Source organism: Olea europaea, chromosome 1, assembly GCF_002742605.1.
Source record: "Olea europaea var. sylvestris chromosome 1, O_europaea_v1, whole genome shotgun sequence".
Taxonomy (NCBI): Eukaryota; Viridiplantae; Streptophyta; class Magnoliopsida; order Lamiales; family Oleaceae; genus Olea; species Olea europaea.
In genome coordinates, this window is record NC_036237.1 from 21358205 (window position 1) to 21378748 (window position 20544).

The 20544-nt window shown below is 34.4% G+C and overlaps 1 protein-coding gene across 2 annotated transcripts; it reads left to right on the top strand.

Annotated features, from left to right (window-relative positions):
- Nucleotides 1-13184: 13184 nt before the first annotated feature.
- Nucleotides 13185-17786, top strand: LOC111397089 (coronatine-insensitive protein homolog 1b-like). 2 transcript variants are annotated; one of them, XM_023023824.1, is made up of 3 exons: nt 13185-13708; nt 14988-15475; nt 16539-17786. In XM_023023824.1, exons 1-2 carry the CDS (start codon nt 13258-13260, stop codon nt 14993-14995), a joined length of 459 nt encoding a protein of 152 aa, XP_022879592.1. In that variant the 5' UTR covers nt 13185-13257; the 3' UTR covers nt 14996-15475; nt 16539-17786. The 2 variants fall into 2 exon arrangements, with proteins under 2 accessions (XP_022879592.1, XP_022879601.1); XM_023023833.1 differs by having other exon boundaries at nt 16929-17786.
- Nucleotides 17787-20544: the final 2758 nt, after the last annotated feature.

Genomic DNA, 20544 nt, shown 5'->3' on the forward strand with positions numbered 1-20544 from the left:
AATTGTTTATTCATACAAATTAATATTGGTTAATGTTCATGGGCCGATGCCGTCATTTTAATGAATATGGTTGTGCATGTACATTTGAAACGTCCATTTCTGTCAATAGCATGAAGGGGTCCTTTATTGCATGTGTTGGGGATACGTTTTGATGTCTCCTTGAAAATTTTGTAACTGCCTCAATTTAAAGTAACCGATTGTTATAAGGATAATGCAAAATAACATGCATGTTTTATACGGATTTGTATAATTGAATGGTAGATGAGGTTACTGTAATTGAAAGGTATGGCTAATGGATGAAATCTGTTTTGACCAAACACTATTTAATTTGTTGATTTTGCAGTTTCATTTGCTAAGTTCTATTTGCTGGTGATCTTAATCCAAAGGGTGTGCCTATATTAAAAGAACTTGTGCCATAAGTTGTCTAAGGAATTTTATTATAATTTTTGAACTGTTTTGGGTATCTTTGCATGTTGAATCCGGAAATTGGAATAATAAGATTTTCATGTTAAATGCAATGAAAATAGTTTTGGTGGCTTTTGATTGGAAAGCATGAATTGACAGTTTTATTTGATGGTAAATTCCTTAAAGAATCGCAAATTTTCATTGGAATAAATACAAAAGCGGATATGGAATGTGACATTATTATGTCGTTTGTATAAATGTGAATTCCAAATAGTGAATTTATTTGGTGAATCCATACAAAAGTTTGGATTTTGGATAGACTTTTGGTTAGCATATGCAAATTCGGTATATGCATATATAGTAAGTTGCAAATACGGTAAGCTGTAAATATGGTAGACTGCAATACAATAAACAACAAATATGGTAGGTTCGCAAATACGGTAAGATGCAAATACGGTAGGTCGCATATACGATAAGTTGCATATACTGTAAGTCACATATACCGTAATTTGCATATACGGTATGCGTCAATCCGATAAGTGACATATATGGTATGAAGTTGTAAATTCGATATATGTCCATGGATTTTGGTTTAACAATTATACAAACCTTGATTAATGATGATAGCCCCAATTAATTTTATGAAATTAAATGAGACGACTTATGAAAAATTATAGTTGCATAAGAGTACGGCAAAAATGTGGTTTTGTCCTAATTATTTTAAAGTAAAAATTGCTTGCCCAATTATTTGGATATAAAAATAGTTTATAGAGCACAAATTATGTCTATAGTTGGCAGTTGTGCCAAATATCCTCAAAAATAATGATTGACAAATGACATTCATTTGTAAATGATAAAAACTATGTTAATGCAAAAATTGTGAAGACTACTATGAAATATTCTAAAATTAATTTCAAGAGATATGTCCTTTTCTAAGGTTGTGACTTTGAAAGCACAACTTATCAATCTATGGTTGCTTTATTCTTTCAACTGTGAATATGGTCAATAAGGTGAGATGTACCTTACTATTTGACGTGAATAATATTATTTGTGAAATATCACAAATGAGAAAGTTACATATATTTGAAGATGCCTAGTCTTCTTCATTGTTGAATTTGACTTCAATTGTGTAACCAATTAAATTGGTATATGCTTTAAAAGCATTGTTGGTCTATGTGATGACTTTGATTACTTTGGATGGTCAAATTAATATGGTTGATTGAAGTACAATTTCGAATGGAAAATCATTTTCATTTATGTGAATCAATGACCACTATTTAGACTTTCACCAAGCATTCGATACGGATATTATTTAAGTGATAAATGAATTGAACTATGAAAGAGTTGATAAACTCTAAGTTCAAGAATAATCCAAAAATGTGGGGGTTATCATAAATGCTTGAGAACTTATGTGGAAAGTTCAAGTCATGTGGGTACAACACTACTACTTGGATATATAATCCTAGTTTAGGAATTGTGGGGGTAACTTAGTTTAAAGTTACACTTTTCTACACCTCTCAAGAAAGTGGAAGAGACATCATATGAGTTATGGAAATGTCATCCTCCTTCCTACCAACACTTAAAAGTATGGGAGTGTTTGGCAAAAGTTGAGGTTCCTAAGCCCAAACAAATAAAGATTGGTCCAAAAATGATTGATTGCATATTTATTGGATACGCCAATAATAGTAGAGCATATCGTTTCCTTGTACACAAATCGATTGTAAACATGGTACCATAATTGAGTCAAGGAATGTGACATTCTTTGAGAATATGTTTCCTTGCAAAGATAAGGAAAATGTAAGTTTAAATAACTGAACATATGAAATTACAAATGGATCTTTAAATGAGGAGAAACTAAGGCGTAGCAAGAGGGCTAGAACATCCACTTCCTTTGGTCCGAATTTTCTAACATATATGATAGAAAATGACCTAAACTCTTCTGAAGAAGCAATGTTTATTCTGGAACATTGCATTGGAAGGAAGCTATCAATACCGAGATAGATTCCAGAATGCAAATTCATATATGGGAATTAGTAGATATACCTCTTGAAAATAAGCCCTAGGGTATAAATGGATTAAAACCTGATTGATCCATTGATAAATATAAGGTTAGATTGGTTACCAAAGGATATAGGCAGGAAGATGGATTTGACTTCTTTACCTACTCACCCGTGACCAGAATCACTTTAATAAGGTTACTAATTGCAACTACGACAATACATAACCTTGAGATTCACCAAATGGATGTGAAAACGGGATTCCTAAACGGTGAGTTAGAAGAAGAGATATACATGGAGCAACCTAAAGGTGTCTCCAAGTGAAAGTCACAAATTTTGTAAACTTGTTGAGTTCTTATATGGACTGAAACAAGCCCTGACACCAAAAGTTTGACAAAACGATGTTGTCAAATAAGTTCAAAATAAATGAATGTGACAAGAGTGTATGCGTGGAAAATACACCAGATGCCTATATATTTGTATGTAGTCAATATGTTGATGATGGGTAATAGTCACGAAGTGGTGCTAAACGCCATGAAAATGCTACGAAGCATTAGGACAGGAAAGACTTAGGTGTGGCAGATGTAATACTAGAGATAAAAATCTCTAGAACATTAAAAGGAATTGTACTTTCCCAATCTCATTTGTTGAGAAAATATTTAAAATGTTTGAAGCATTGACACAAGTCTACACTTTGTCAAAATAAGGGTGAAAGCGTGTCACAACTGAGATATTTACAAGTAATTAGCATTCTAATCTATATTACGAAATGCACTCAATTGGATAATGCTTTTGCTGTGAATAAACTTAGTAGATTCACGAGTAATCCAGGCCATGATTATTGGGTGGCATTGACAGGGGTCCTTAGGTATTTGAAATATACCATGACCTATGGATTACATTTCACAAAATATCCCGCAGTATTGAAAGGATATTGTGATGCGATGATATACACTAAGTCTAAAGTGGATGAAATGGGATAAAAACTGATCATGATGGTTGTTTGGATGTACAAGAACAATTGGAATATTAGAGAATATCCATAAAGTTCAAAATGCATTGCAATGCTTTAATGATGATATTGAATACGCATGTATGAAATCCACTAGTAAATATGATTGACTAGGGTAACGGTTTGTTAGAAATCCTCCAACATTGTTGTTTGGAATTGATATAACTTTAAATAAAGTTAATGAGAAGCATGTAGTTTCATGAGAGGATTTCTTAGTTGGTGACAATGTGTATCTATCAAATGAATCGATCGTTGGCTAGCTAAATTTGAAAATATACTAAGTCATATATAATAGTAAGTCTAGACATGTATGTCGTAGACATAATACCACAAGCAGTTGATCTCATTGGTGTAAACTTGTGGATCCATTTATATATGTTTACCAAGAGATCAAATATATTGCACATCGAAGGGAATAAGATTAAGCCTACTGAGTAAGATCTTTATAACGGTAACCCTACCATGTTGACTGGATATCCCAAGATCTTGGTTTAAAGGGACAACTAAGTTATGGAGATTCTATGAAGCACTTAGGAAACTAATTTTCTAACTCATTCCTATGATAACAAAGTACTTTCTTCAGAGTGGTTGGAGGTTAAGATAAATTTTTAATGATTCCTATATCTTAATTAAGTCAAGTGGAGTAAGGCAGAATACTCTTAATAGGAGATCACCTATGTAAGTGTGAAGTGGAGCCGCTTTAATGAGAATTATTCAAGGTTTGAATTCTCTAAATACTTGCAGAACCAAGATGGGTTCAAGACCAAAATGAACCAAGTCATGAGAACCTTGAACGGTTTATAGAAGACATTGTGTGAGTACTGTTGTCTTGGTTTACACCAATAGCTGATGGTTCAAGAATATCACGTTTATCAATTAGCTAGTAAATCTGATGATATTTCACTATGGAAAGTTCAAAGTCAGAAGCTACCTTACCTGATACAGTGTTTTTTCGCTCTCTCTACCAGTGTCTGCATAGACATTTGCATTAATTTTCATTCATGTGGGGGATTGTTGAAATCTTTTTATCGAAAATTGGTTGTGACCAATTTTAAATGATTATTTAAGTGGAATTCGTTGTTTGGTGAATAAAAAGTTAAGCTAAATGTAAACCGCTTAAATACTGAAAATTATTGGAAAAATCGTATAGAATATTGTGGAATATTCTAGAAATATATGAAGGAAAAAATGTGGCTTTTCGTATGAAGATCATGACTCTTGGTATGGGTATGATTAATGTCCAATAATTATGAGTTCCAATAGATGTGTCTCTTGGTATAGTTGTATCTTTTGACATATATTTCCAACAACTATATATATAGACCCCATGTGTTTGAATTTTATTCATTCAAGAAAAGTCATAGATACCATATCATTTCATTCCAATTTACACTTTGATTTTGTATAAAATATTTGCATCAAAGTCATGGTCATGTTCACGGTAGAGAGGAAATTCCGTTCGAGTTCGCTCGTCAAAGTCATTTGGAATGCTCCTATGGCTCGATGTGGTCGTTGTATCTTGGGATATGATTGCCGAAAAACCGTTAGCACTAACGTGAGGCAAATTCACCTTAAAGACAAAGTGTCCAACACTTGTCTCGACCAAAAATCCGTCATTTGCATCTTCTTTCTTCATTTTCTGATTCCTTTTATTATGATTTGATTTCAGAAAATGATTAACGTTATTTATATGTTTATTCTGCAAGGTTTGATCCAAAGAATTATTTACTTTTGATCATGAGTTGAAAGGGAAGAATCCATATTCAGATATTCGGATTCGATAAATTCTTATTTTGTCTTCTCAAATCCTATCTCTGTAAGTTGAAATTTCGTTTTGATTTCACGCAAATAAACGACATGATTTTGTGAATATAATATGCATAATATCGGTGTAATTTTCCAACAATACACACACACACTATCCCCTTCTAAAATTGCCATAATTCTAATTTTGCTATTTCCGCTTTTCATTCATCATGGGAGATCAATTTAGATGTAGATTTTTGAGAATAACTTTTGTGAAAAGTGAATTATTTAAAGATTGCGTGATTAAATAGTAATTTTATGGGTGTACGTGCAAAAATTATATATTGAAACAATATAAAATTGAAAATTAATTATAAAAAATTAAATTTTAAAAAATATTTATTTAACTTGAATATTTTCATTCCTTGGAAAATAAATTTTCAGTGGCAAAGAGTTAAAAAATAAATTAAATTTTTTTCCATGAGTTGAAGACAGAATCAAGATTCAAAGAAGCCAACATGAGATATAATAGAATTCATGCTCTATCCATAAATGCAGAATTTGAGCTTATACAGCTGTCCGCAATATTTGTACCATGCAAAATGGCAAAGTCCATCTCACAATCTCTCTCTCTCTCTCAAGTTGCTTTTCCTGCTTTCCAAATTTGTTACATTAGAAATTTCCATTTCAGTTTCAATTTCCCTTTTCTTTATCATTTCTCTCACTCTCATAGTGCAGTGCAGTTGCCAGTATGAGCAAGGCAAGTAGTAGCTGTGAAGTAGCCACAAGACCAGATTTCACTTGTCTGGCGCTTGAGCGGCAGAGCTGTCGCCCGTCTATCGCTCGAGCGACAATGGATATTCGGCTCAGGCGTTTCATGTTTTGAAGCGTCTTTGGACATCATCTTTTAAAATTTAAATTAAACAATTAAGGCATATCCCCTTAATATGTTTATGCTTGCTGGTCATGTTCATGAAAATTAAGGAGTCCTTAATTAAGAATATCAAAACATCTACAAGGAACCAATGAGTTTGTTAGCAAACACCTAATACATGGTCATATCGAGTGCAAGAAAATTGATATTGAAGTAAAAAATATGAAATATAGTGGCCCATGAGCATATTAATTTGACGATGAAAAATTGAAGAACAAAAAGAGAAAGGAGTCCCCAAGAAGAGAATAATTGAAAGCAAAGAATAAAATCAATATATTGTTAAAAACATCAATTGATTTAATAATCCATTCTCATTGTCATAGCATGAACCCACAATAATAATAGGAAAAAAAAACATACCTCCAATGGCTTGAGGTTGGCTTCCATGCTATTCCTTTGGCTGCAAAAGATCAAGAAGCATACAATGGAAAACTACTCTCTAACCCAAGCCGTAGAACCGTCCTCTTTTCTGTGGTCGAGATCATGAGGAGAAAAGGGGGCAACTTATATATATAGTATTCAATGGGCCAATATTATATCAATTAGGTTGAAAGTAGGGCCTCCAAATGTTTTAATAAAAAAGTCCATCCCATTATGGGCTCAAAATGACCAATGAAATGCTAGTCCATCAAGAATAAATATAACAATCTCCTACTTGACAACATTTCATTTAATCATTACATAAACGCAAACAAACATCTCGAAACCCAAAAAACCTTGTTCAAAATGTGCTTACCAGTTCAAGCCACTGAATGATATACCGACAGGATATATATCACATGACCAATACTTGAAATCATGTAACATGGACCAATTGAGATGTAAAAGCAGTATGGAAAAGATCAAAAGAGTGATAAACACCTGTTTCCACAAGAACCCCTAAAGATAAATCTGAAAGTCTTTAAAACGATAAGCCTTGCCCAAAATACAGTTGTAGCACATAGCCTAATGACCATACCGACAGGGTATATGACACCAAACATACACTCACAACTGCCAGACTTAAACTAAAAACATATTGTCTCTTATAGATAATACACCTTGTACATAATGCGCGTGACTAACCAAAATGTCTCAATACATATAATCATCACCTTATCCAAAATGCGCGTGACTCAGGCATGAGACTGAACAAAATGTCTCAATACATAAAGTATGCCTTATCCAAAATGCGCGTGACTCAGGCTTTCATTGATATTACAATATTACAAAGACAAAGCAAATACGAGCATATATAATATGGTAAAATAGCAATGATTACAGAACTCCCACTAACTAAATATAACAAAAGACTCTAACAATCCCAAATGAACCACATGCTCTTGAAACAATTTTGGAGCTAAACCTTTAGTTAGTGGGTCAGCTAACATATGTTCTGTCGAAACATGCTCAATACAAATATAGGACTCAGTTATTTTCTCTCTAACAAACAAATACTTAATATCAATATGCTTAGAGCGTGAAGAACTCCTAGTATTTCGAGAGAAAGCAACTGCTGCAGAATTATCACAAAATATCTTCAGCGGCCTCAAAATGGTGTTCACAACACTCAGTCCCAAGATAAAGTTCCGCAACCATATAGCTTGACATGTAGCCTCATAACAAGAAACATACTCTGCCTCCATTGTAGAGGAAGCTACAAGTGACTGCTAGACACTTTTCCAAGATATAGCTCCTTCCGCCATCATAAAAACATAACCTGAAGTAGATCTTCTGTCATCAACACAACCTGCAAAATCGGCATCAAAATATCTAACTACATCAAGAATGTCTGATCGTCAATATGAAAGCATCAGGTCTTTAGTGCCTTGCAAGTACCTAAGTACTTTCTTTATAGCTTTCCAATGAGCCAAACCAGGATCACTCAAGTATCTCCCAAGTACACTGACAATATAAGCTATGTCAGGCCATGTACATACTTGAGTATACATCAAACTACCCACAACTGAAGAATATGAAATTGTTTGCATTTGAGTCCTCTCAATATCATCTTTAGGGCATTGAGACTTAGAAAAACAATCCCAGAACGTCTCTAAATCTATCACGAATAATCTGAATCCCCAAAACATAAGAGGTTTTACCAAGATCCTTCATATCAAAATGAGATGACAACATCCGCTTTGTCTCAAGCAAAAGCTCAATATCATTTGTAGCGAGTAATATATCATCAACACAAAGAACAAGAAAAATATACTTACTCCCAGCAACTCTTAAGTATATGCATTGATCAACAACATTCTCCTTGAAACCGAAAGGGGTGACAATCTCATCAAATTTTAGGTACCATTGTCTCGACGCCTGCTTAAGCCCATAAATAGACTTCTTAAGCTTACACACCATGTGTTCCTTTCCATCTACCTGGAATCCATCTAGTTGCACCATGTACACATCCTCAATTAAATGCCCATTAAGAAAAGTTGTCTTAACATCCATTTGAAGCAACACGAGATCGAAATGTGCCACCAATGCCATAATAATCCAAAAAGAATCATTGGTAGAAATAGGCGAAAGAGTATCCTTATAATCAATGTCTTCTCTTTAATTAAAGCCCTTAGCAACAAGCCTAGCTTTATACCTTTCTACCTGACCTTCAGAATTATACTTGATCTTGAAATTCCATTTATAGCCAATTGGCCTATAGCCACAAGGTAGTTCAACTAAGTCCCATACTCCATTTGACACATTGATGCCATCTCCTCATGCATAGCGCCATCCAAAATGAAGATTTAGGACTATCAATGGTCTCCTTAAAAGAGGTTGGATCAAGAGATGTACGAACATCAAACTCATGCTCCTGCAAATAGACAACATAATCATCAGAAATTGTTGGTCTACAAATTCTCTGTGATCTCCTCAAAATAATATTGTCGGTCCCCATATCAACATCAACCCCAGTGTGAACAACAGGGTCTAGGATAGCAGCATTGGTTCCCTCCATCAATGGTGTTTCAACTACTGGTGGAAGAGTGACCTGAATAGGTATAACAACATGTTCCTCCCTAAACATAACTTCACATGGCGCGGAGCTCCCACTGTCACAAACATCCTCATAGAAAATGGCTCGATCAGATTCAACAATTCTAGTAACATTAGAAGGGCAATATAATCTAAAGCCTCTTGATCCCACACAATAGCCAACAAAATATCCAGTGATGGTCTTAGGATCAAGTTTCTTCTGCTGAGGATTATAAGACTTTATTTCTGCTTTACAGCCCCAAACACGGAAATGATGCAAACTAGGCCTTTTACCTGACCATAACTCATAAGGGATTTTAGGAACTGACTTGCTTGGTACTTGATTCAGAATGTGGGCAGCAGTTTTTAAGGCCTCGCCCCATAGAAAATCAGGCAAAGTGGAATGACTAAGCATACACCGTACCATATCTATAAGAGTACGATTTCTTCTTTCTGCAATACCATTCTGTTGATGAATTTCGGGCATTGTGTACTGAGCCTCAATACCACATGCCTCGAGAAAACTAGCAAAAGGTCCTGAATTTCTACCAGTTTCATCATATCTTCCATAAAACTCACCTCCTCTATCAGATCTTACTGCCTTGATTTTCTTGTTTTTCTGGAGTTCCACGATAGCCTTGAAAGCCTTAAAAGCTTCCAATGAGTCTGACTTTTCTCGTATAAGTTCAATGTAACCATAACGAGAATAATTATTAATAAAGGTAATGAAGTATCTATAATTTCCCAAAGCAGCAGGTGAAATGGGACCACAAATATCAGTATGAATTAAATCCACTATTTCCACCCTTCTACTAATCTTTTGTTTTCTGGTTTTCGCTGGAAGCTTCCCTTTGATACAAGCAACACAAGTTTCAAAATCAGAAAAATCCAAGTCAACTAGTATACCATCTTTAATCAACCTTTCTATTCCTTCTTTAGAAATATGACCTAGCCTTTTATGCCACAACATGGAAGAGTTTTCAATGGATCTGGTACGCTTAGAACCAATTACTGCATTCACAACAGATATACTAGAAGAAATAGAATCTAAAGTAGGAAACAAGTTAATTCTATACAAACCATCATATAATATAGCAGTACCAACCACAACAGAATTATAATAGATTGTAGCCTTTCCATTTCCAAAATGAAAAACATATCCATATTTATCCAAAATAGAAACAGAGACAAGATTTCTTCTAATAGAAGGTATAAAAGCAGTATTAGACAAGTTCAAACCATGCTTAGAAGCTAAAATAAGTTTGACTGTTCCAATATGTTCAACTTTAACCTTCACCCCATCGCCCATGTTTACTACTGACTCTGTGTCAATTGGCCTTCTGAGGTTCCTTAATTCCTGCAAATAATTTGTAGTGTGAATGGTTGCACCTGTATCTAGCCACCAAGTATCAGAAGACACATCGACTAGATTAGATTCAAAACACACTAGTATCGAATGTGTACCTTTCTTATCTAACCATGCCTTAAACTTCCTACAATCAACCTTCTTGTGCCCAAAAATATGATAGAAGTTACACTTGCCCTTGAAACCTTCATTCTTAGCCCCCACTTGGAACACTTATGGTAGCTTGTTGAGGAGGTCTCCCAGATTTCTTCATCTTACTGAAGTTGCTATTAAAGTTGCTACTATTACCTTTGAAAAATCTCTTCTTCCCTTTATCAGTAGTCACCATAAAAGCAGCATGAGACTTTGCCTTTTTCATCATCTCTTCTTCTTGAGTTACAATAGCAGTCATCTCACTCGAGTTCCATTCTTCTTTCGGAGCATTATAAGTAGTCTTGAGTGCATCAAACTGAGATGGCAAGGATTCAAGTACTTGCCATACAAGAAAACTGTTTGCTAACTCAACTTTCATCCCTTTCAGCTTGTTAAAGAAATGAGTAAGCTTCATAAGGTGCTCTCTAACTCCATTGACCCCATCGTAGGTTGTGGTAGTAAGAAGTTTCATCAAAGTTCCCTTTTCTACCTTGTCAAATTTAGTAAATTTCTTCCCAACAGCCTCAAGATACTCTTTGGCATTATTTGTATCAGATATGCTCTGCCTGATAGACTTGTCAATGGTGTACTTCATGATCATAAGGCAAGTCCTATTAGAATGCACCCATTGCTCATAATGAGTCTTTTCAGCTATAGTACTTTCACTAGTGGGTTTGGTAGGCACATCAACCCTCAAAGCTAAATCCAAATTCATAATGGCCTAATTAATAGTGAGAGACTCACGCCAATCCTCATAATTTGTTCCAGTTATACTTTTGATGGCAGATAAAGAGAGAGACATAGCTCCATTGCCATAAGTTGAGGAGAATACAATAAATAATTTATTAAACATATAGAATGACAGAAACATGCACCCCATAAATGTATCCAATATGCAACTTTATGTTCATGCTAGAGTTTTATTCAAAATAACTCTTACGCACTATGCTAGAGCCCAAGACACACTCAAGGCTCTCACACATGACAAAACAAAATAATTAAATACAAGGACTTAAGATGACCCACTATCGAGAGGATAAAATTTGACCACCAAGTGCCAAGCACTTAACTATTATCTTTGTCGTCGTAAACATCTTACCAAATAATGATTTACCGAGAGGGCAAATTCACTATCCGCATGGATCTTAGTAAAATGTGATTTAGCGGAAGCATAAACAATATAACAATCCCGATAATTTATCATAACTAGTCCCACGAGAGGTGAGTACATAACCACTCCAAACCATTGGCATACAACAAAATTATATAATCCACATGGACAAAATATTTATTCTACTCCAAAAAGGAAAGAAAAATAAACAAATAAAATTATCCATTTCTTTTCTCCAAAACAAATATGGAACAATATCACATAATTCATCCATGGACACCTTAAAAAAAACATTTGTCAATTATAATAATAATAGATCTATTATTAAAAAAAAAAAAAAAACTCCCAAATTTGTCTAGCATCAAGTGCACTCAAAACCTAATTGGGTGTTACCACAATTTCCACATTATTGGCTCATGTTTAGTTTTTCTTATTAAATGCTATTACTTTGGATCACTAGGGGGCAGTCTTTGTCCATCTTTTATTTACTTGTCCGCCGAAGGAGTTTCCAAGCGTTTCGTGGTTGTTGAACTTTAACCTCTTCCAGAAAACAAAGCATTATAATTTAAAAAAGCCATTGTCCCGTTTCAAATCTTCATTTTGTCATGATTATATAATCAACAAATTCCAATTAAAGGAAAATTATCAACGAAACCTCCAAAATAATTACCAACAGAGGTATTTTGTAATGTAGAATGTCAGCTGTGAAAATGAGAAGGTTTGCTCTGATACTATTTGTTAAAAACATCAATTGATTTAATAATCCATTCTCATTGTCATAGCATGAACCCACAATAATAATAGAAAAAAAAAAAACATATCTCCAATGGCTTGAGAGTGACTTTCCATGCTATTCCTTTGGCTACAAAAGATCAAGAAGCATACAATGGAAAATTATTTTCTAACCCAAGCCCTAGAACCGTCCTCTTTTCTATGGTCTAGATCATGAGGAGAAAAGGGAGCAACTTATATATATATATATAGTATTCAATGGGCCAATACTATATCAATTGGGTTGAAAGTAGGGCCTCCAAATGTTTTAATAAAAAGCCCAACCCATTATGGGCTCAAAAATGACCAATGAAATACTGGTCCATCAAGAATAAATATAACATATATTATATATTCAGTGGTACCTATTACAATTAATAAGCCCTCTTTATGTCGTTCAAATATTCTTCTAATAAACTAAAAACTTTATCTTATTATTAAAACTAATTTAAATAAATATATTGTAGATCAAATCCTTCTTTAACATCCTAATCTAATTCAACTCTATTTCCAGCACATAGCGATCATTTGACAAGACTTTTAAAATATTAAAAGTTGCTTCTGAAATTAAAAAGATGAGTTTGATCATGTTTAGATAATGTTGAGGAATCGAACCCTGGATGCTGCCAAAATGTGGTTAAAGTCGCATTACTTGATGCAACTCTTTTAGTAGTGGGGTTTAATTTGATGGCGACACTTGGCACTCTCATGGCCATGGGATGAAATTCTAGATGGTTCTATTGTTTTAACTCTTCACTCTATTTTCTGTTTTCGGTCTCGTGAGAGGGTTCTCCACTCTGGTTCTTACTGTAATCTTCAAGTGCCAAAATGAGCGAGGCAAGTGGAAGCGGTGAAGTAGCCGCAAGACCAGATTACGCTGTATGGGACTGCGTGATTCCGTACGTAAAGGAACCGCATGATCGGGCTTCGGTTTCTCTGGTGTGCAAACAGTGGCACAACATTGATTCCCTCACGCGAAAGCATGTCGCTATTTCACTGTGTTATGCCGCCACTCCGGACCTCCTCTTGCGGCGGTTCCCTAACCTCGAGTCGCTCAAGCTCAGGGGACAACCACACTTTGCTAAGTTCTTCCATATTCCTGATGACTGGGGCGGCTATGCTAAGCCCTGGATTGAGGAAATTGTCAAATCTTTCAAAAAAATGAAGGCGCTGCATCTTCGTAGAATGAGAGTTAAGGACTCGGACCTTAAATTGATTGCTGCTACAGCAATTGGAAAGGGTCTTGAAGTGTTGAAACTTGATACTGTCGCTCTCTCCGGTATTAATTTTGTTATGTCCTGGTTTCCTTTCCTATTTTTCACTAATTTTCTTTAAAACTTTAGGTATCACTAACTCTTGATGCACCGTATATATGTATGTATAGACGTGTGTACTCAAGTAACAGATCTATGTTAAGGAAGTCACTCAGATAGTTTAGTTCATCTAGAATCATGTCTAACACGTTTCGAAGCCTTATAAAAAAGTAAAGTTACTTCTACTTTGTAGTTAGACAAGGCTGCAATTCTCTAATTTTATTTATTTTTCTATCATATCTATGTTCTTTCTTGGCATTTCAAGATTAGCAAAATCTTGAATTGAAATTTCCGAGGAAGCAGGATTGTCTTAGATAAAGATAAAAGATAGTACTCATATGTATGATGAATCATTGCATTGATCAATGAATTAGTGTGTCGAAAATGACACATTTATAGTATTTTAGATATCTTGGTGTTTTTAATCCCAAGAAGGCCAATGGAAGGTACAGCAGGGGATTGCAGAGGAATTGGGGTTACTAGATGTAGAAAAAAAAAGAAAGAAAGCATCCAACTTGGAATGATGCAGACCTGTGGAAATAAGAAAATGACTTTAGCCTTATTGGAATGAGGGTCTGTTTTGCTTAGTTGTGAAAACAAGTTTTTGATGATGATGCATTATCGAAAATGATTAATCCCTTTCTGTTCTATCTTTATCTGCTAAAGTTAATGTACTTTGTCCATATCAATAGAAAATACTTGGATAATGCATGTTTCCTGTACTTCTGCTGAACTAAAATCAGACTCAACAAATTTCTCTTCGTATTATTTATTCTCTCTCTTTTCTTGTTATAAATGACTTGCTAATCTGTTGCTTTATCTGATATTATTTTATGCTGCAATATGATTTAAACAATATTATTTTTCCCCTTCTCTTCTTTAACCAAACTTTTCATTATATGAGCCGTGCTTCTGAAAGTTCGACCATAATCTCTAAATAAGATGTATTTCTTCAATAAATTATCATAGAATTATAACCAAGTGAATAAATAACTCGGACAGGTGGCCAAATACATGTCTATGAATATATATTGGTTTTGGAAATAGGGGTTATTGGCCTGAGTATAGTGATAATGAAGCACATATAGATGGATTAGATTATGTCTTTTATCTTTCCTCAAAACCATATGTATGAAGTGAATTTCCCTTAAATATATATATATCCCCTTTTGAAAATGTAATTTGAATGATATGTTGATGTCATTGGTTCCATTTTTTCAAATTTTTTTTTTTACTTCTTTGTAGGAGTTTGAGGACCTTGGATATGGAAGGGAGCGAAATAAGTGAGTATGATGGGAAATGGCTACATGAGCTTGCTCTGAACAATAAAGTTCTAGAAAATTTTAACTTGTTGAGCAACCTTGGAGTCGAATCTGGAGACCTTGAACTGATAGCCAAAAACTGTGCATCTCTTGTCAAGGTGAAAATTTGTACGGATACTGATATTGCTGACCTCGTTGGTTTCTTCTGCAATGCGGCTGCATTAGAAGAGTTTTGGGGGGGCTTTTTTGACATACCACAAGAAGATGGTGTAGGTGATCAAAATGCGCTCGGTGGTAGCATTTCCCCAAAAATCGTGCTCCTTGGGTATTATGCTCTTGGAGAATCAAGAATTACCGATTGTCTTTCATTTTGCTGCTCGACTTAAAAAATTGGATCTGCACTCAGTTCTGCTTGATATGGAAGGTCATTGTCAATTATTGGAAAGGTGTCCCAACTTGGAAATGCTCAAGGTAAAACTTATAAATTGTGTCTCTCCTATTTTGTGTAATCATGCATATGCATTTCCTTCATGTGGATGGAGGGTTCTATGTCCCAATTCTCTCCTGAAATTTAGTGTTTGTTGGTTTTCCTTAGATTGTTGAATGTAATATCTTCTTCGGCAGAATTGGCCATAAGTAATTTTGTAGGCCACACACGTCTTCTTTTTTGATGGATAAAGAAGTAAGAAGCATGGATACAAATATGCAAAAAGTATATGGTGTGAGAGTCACACACTGATACGTGATCTTTTAAAGAGGTAGAACATGAGACGTCGGGGAACATCAATAAACTTATATAAAAGTGAAATCTAATTCAGTAATTTGAATTAAAAAAAATGTCTATTTGTTGATGGATAAAGAAGTAAGAAGCATGGATAAAAATATGCAAAAAGTATATGGTGCGACAGTCACGCACTGATACGTGATCTTTTAAAGAGGTAGAACATGATATGTGGGGGAACATCAATAAACTTATATAAAAGTGAAATCTAATTCAGTAATTTGAATTAAAAAAAATGTCTATTTGTTGTATTAAGATTATTCGAGGTTCAAGATGAACTCTACATTATCCTTTTTTAGTCTCAAATTTACAAAATGGAGCTTTACGTATCCTTGATGATTTGTCGACATGTTTCTTGCATGCAAAAATTGTAAAGAATGTGAATAATAAAGGACGTCATATCGCACACGTGCCCAAGGTGTGTTCGTTGAGTGTTTCTCAAGCTTTTTCAAAATTTAAAAAAATATATAAAAAACAATATATCACATGGAGTGTCTGTAACTATCCTTGAATTTTCGAGAAGTGTCGGCATCTTAGACAGACAAGCCACCTAAGTAGAAGTTCGTGCTTCATGGATAAAATTTTTTTACTGTTGAGAACATTAGATATTACGACCTTATGATGTATGTGGAGAATCAGTCTAGTGTTAGAAATCTTGTCTAAGAATATCAACCATGCAGAATGTGATATATTTCGTGTTCATTAATAAAATTCTTAGGTTAAGTAATTAAACATGATTGTCTTTTTGAACAGGGAAGGGACATGATTGGATATAGAGGATTGGGAGTTGTTGCTCAGAATTTTAAGAAATTGAAAAGTCTATGGTTATGCGGGGATGAGAATTACAACTTAGAAGCCATGACTACAATGATTACACACGGGATTAATTCTTTTGTCACAGGGATTCCTTGAATTGGAATTCTTAGTTTTTACTGCATCCGACCTCACAAATGCATCCCTAGAAAGTGTAGGCACGCACTTGAAAAAGCTTTATAGATTCCGTTTGACATTACTTGAAAATAAAGAGACAATAGCAAAATTTCCGCTTGATAATGGAGTTCGATCATTGTTGATGGGTTATGATAAACTTACTGGCCTTGCTTTGCATCTTCAGCATGGTGTCCTAACATATGTGTGTTTCAGTTATATTGGAAAGTATAGTCAAAAAGTGGGATGCTTTTGAGTTTTGTGGAATCTGATAATGCGAGTAAGGAATTTTTCGAAGGCTTACCTAGCCTCCAAAAGTTAGAATTGAAGAGATGCTCCTTCAGTGAAGGTGCATTAGGAGATGATATACTACGACTACCTTCTTTGAGGTATTTGTGCGTTCAGGGATACATTAAGTCCTTGTTTATTTCATATTATTTACTCATTAAAATAAAAAATATGATTGTTATCCATCACATCAAGTCACCATATTTGAAAATTTATCTATTGTGTGAGGCTTGTAATGACTATATTTTTTATTCTCATTTTTATATTAATGCGGTTCAAACGGGACTTAAATCTGGAGCTGATTGGAATAACGTACATAAGAAGCGTCTAAAATGGATTACTAAGTTCATTTCAACAGCACAAGACTTCGCCATTCCTAATGAAAAAGGAGAGGATGCAACCATTGAGATTGAAGGCCAAATTCTGGCTTATTATTCGCTTGCTGATCGGAGAACAGATTTTTTATCTACAATTGTGGCTTTCATCCCCAAGGTTACAATCGATGAGTAAATGTGCAAACCTTTGAGATCCCTTCATGTAATTAAAACTCCTTACTAGTTGAGATACTTTCTGTTCTGAGTTCAGTGCAATAAGTTTGCTTTCTTAGGTGATAGGAATGTAATTGACCCATTGCCACTCTACCTTTCATTTGTATAGCATTTTGATGTGTTGGAATGTTTGATGTCTGGTAATACTTGGAATTGTGGATTGGTGCAGTAAAATCTTAGCTGCTAATGAACACTTGTGTAGTTTTAACATGTCGAATGAACATTTGTTGTGATCCAATATTTTGTCAATGAAGAAGCACACTGCACCGTATTTTCACAAGTGAACAAAGGCATTCTTACTGTCTTACTTTTCTACTGTATTGGTTAGCATATGCTCTAAAAAAACCTATTGTCCCATAGCTAGTTCTCAATATCATTGCTATTACTCAAACAAGCATGAAACGTATGCTTGGGAAAGGTACTTCCCTTTTGTTTTGGGTTGGTTGTGGGCGAGGAGGGATTTGAACCCCTGACACTGTGGTTCGTTCCAATATACGAGATCTTGTAGCACTTACCAATGAGGCCCTATCGATTAGTATTAATGAAACTATTTTAGTAAAATTTAATTGTCTCAATTCTTGGGGGATTGCACCAAAAATTCTAGTTCCTTTTGGATTTCCTTCAGAAAGAGCATTTTCAAGTTTGAATTTGTTCATTTGGAATCTGAGCGATTCGGGTGAGATCTAACTTTCGATTCATTTGTGGGATCTGGGGGATGGAGAGACAGAAGTTTTGAGAATTCAAGAGGTCACGGCGAGACGAGCCGTTTATCATTACCCCCAAGAGCTCACATCAACGGGAAGGTTTGGCACCTCGATGTCGGCTCTTCGCCATAGGAGGTCAATTTCTGGTTGTTGTGCAAATGAATGAATCTATTTCATTCTAATTCGATTTACGCCCAAATCAATCAATAATATCAGAATCTGACAAATCAGCTTGAACTGGCTTTGGAACATTTCGTTTCTGAGCAGAAGAGCTGTTTGCAAGTAGTATTCGATCAATTACTCCAATTATAGTCCCTCTAGGATGTAAAATATATCTCTTCTCACCATCCCTATAGTGTATGAGACAAATGTATGTTGCTTCTTCCTCTATCCAAGCTCCGTGTCTTTTCCAACCAAGAATGTTGTGAAAATTTTCACGGCAAAGAACTCATTAAAAAATAAAATAAAATAAAAAAATAAAATAAAATTAGAAAAATGTCATCCTCTTCAACTAATTTAATAAAATTGACTTCTTTTTTCTTTTATGATGTTGGTAATTTAATAAAATTAGTTGTGGCAATGAACGGAAGAAAATGGTTTATTTTATATATTTATGAGAACACTAATTATGTTATGCTTGACAAATGAGGATACTATAGGCCAAATATTTTCTCATAAAAACTAGTCATGCGGTATGCCAATGCAATGCACAGACTATGGTATTATGAAAGTATTGCTAGTCTATCGAACATCAATAGGAAGGTAAATTATTTTGAAAGTTCAATAAGTGTGTATATAAATTGACATAATAACTACTGAAATTTTATATTGTCAATGTTCTAGTAAGATTGGGAAAAAAGGGTCTTGGTAGCCAAATTCTTTTCAAGAAAGAAACTAATGAGGATAACATTGATCTTATCAAGCTTGCAAACATTTTACAAAAGAGTGGAAAAATTAGTCGATGGATGATAAAGCGAACGCAATGGAAATATAAATTTGACATCTGCGCAGGTAAGAATTCCCTCAGGAAGCACCTAATACCCATGGTTATTATTTGGCCAAATAAGAGTTTTGAATATTGAATTTTTGGAGAATATGCAGTTAAAAAGTATGGAAATATTTTAGGTTTACGTGCAAATTATTTTATTGTAGAAATGTATGATTTAAAGTGAATATGTAGAAAAAAGAGTTTTGAAATAATTGTTACCAAACATGAACTAAATTATGGTGACTCATTCTATTTAGAAAAGTCTCTACATTTGCATAACCATCTTGACAATGTCTAGACACTTTGTATTAGAATTGAACTTATGTAAACATTATCTATTTTATCTTATGTGACCACATTTTTTGTTTATTGTATCATATTTTAATTACAATGAAGATCTCAAACTTTGATTAACTATCGCGCTTATATCCCATCTTTTTTTTTTTTTCGGTGCATCCTTACCCTCAACATTCCAATAAATAGAACAACTTATTTTTAATGACAAATTTCATCCAAAAAATTCGTTAAATGAATTGAATGACTTGTTTGCCCTTCATATAATAAGCAAAAAAAGGAAAGACAAATACAGAAGTTTAACAAAATATTTAGCTTCATTCAAAACCTATTAGTATATTATTTAGACAGAAACTATCATCAAGGAAATGATTTGTTATTTTAATTGAAAAACAAGGATAAGCATGTGGTGAACAAAAAAAGTTGAGGAGATAAATTCAACAATAAATAAAGGTTGAAACCTTCATAGTATTTAAAACAATAAATAAGAATTATTCTTAACATAATTATTCATACTCTAAAAGAAATTGAATAATGAATTAGGATTTGTTAATATGGAATTTAAAAAAAATCCCTAGTGTTACGCCTCGCTGCACGTGGCTTCAAATGGTTGACCCACTGTACCTATGGACCCACCCTGTCAAGGCTTCCTGTGTAGGTGACAAGGCCCTAGGGTGTTTTCTGAGGCCCTCAATGTTTTGCCACTTGGAAAGAAACAACAACGAAGACAAGAGGCCTAACATAGAGGAGTGGCCGAAGTGATGAGGCCTTGTTCTGAGGCTATGTGGCATTGGCAAATTGACGGCTTGAATAAGAATATTCTACATTTATGTACGATATCTTTTGAAATGATTGATTTGACTTTTGTAATGAATATTAGTGTTTTGTCTTATCAATAGGGTGGTTACAAATTGCAAGAACATTTAATGCACTAGTCAAAGTGATAGCTGCGAGTAGATGTGTCAGTTGAGGAGATGAGGCCACGTGTGTTCTGATCCGAAGCCACCATT

Coding starts and splice junctions, on each gene's coding strand:
- LOC111397089 (XM_023023824.1), top strand. CDS start 13,258: ATGAGCGAGGCAAGTGGAAGCGGTGAAGTAGCCGCAAGACCAGATTAC.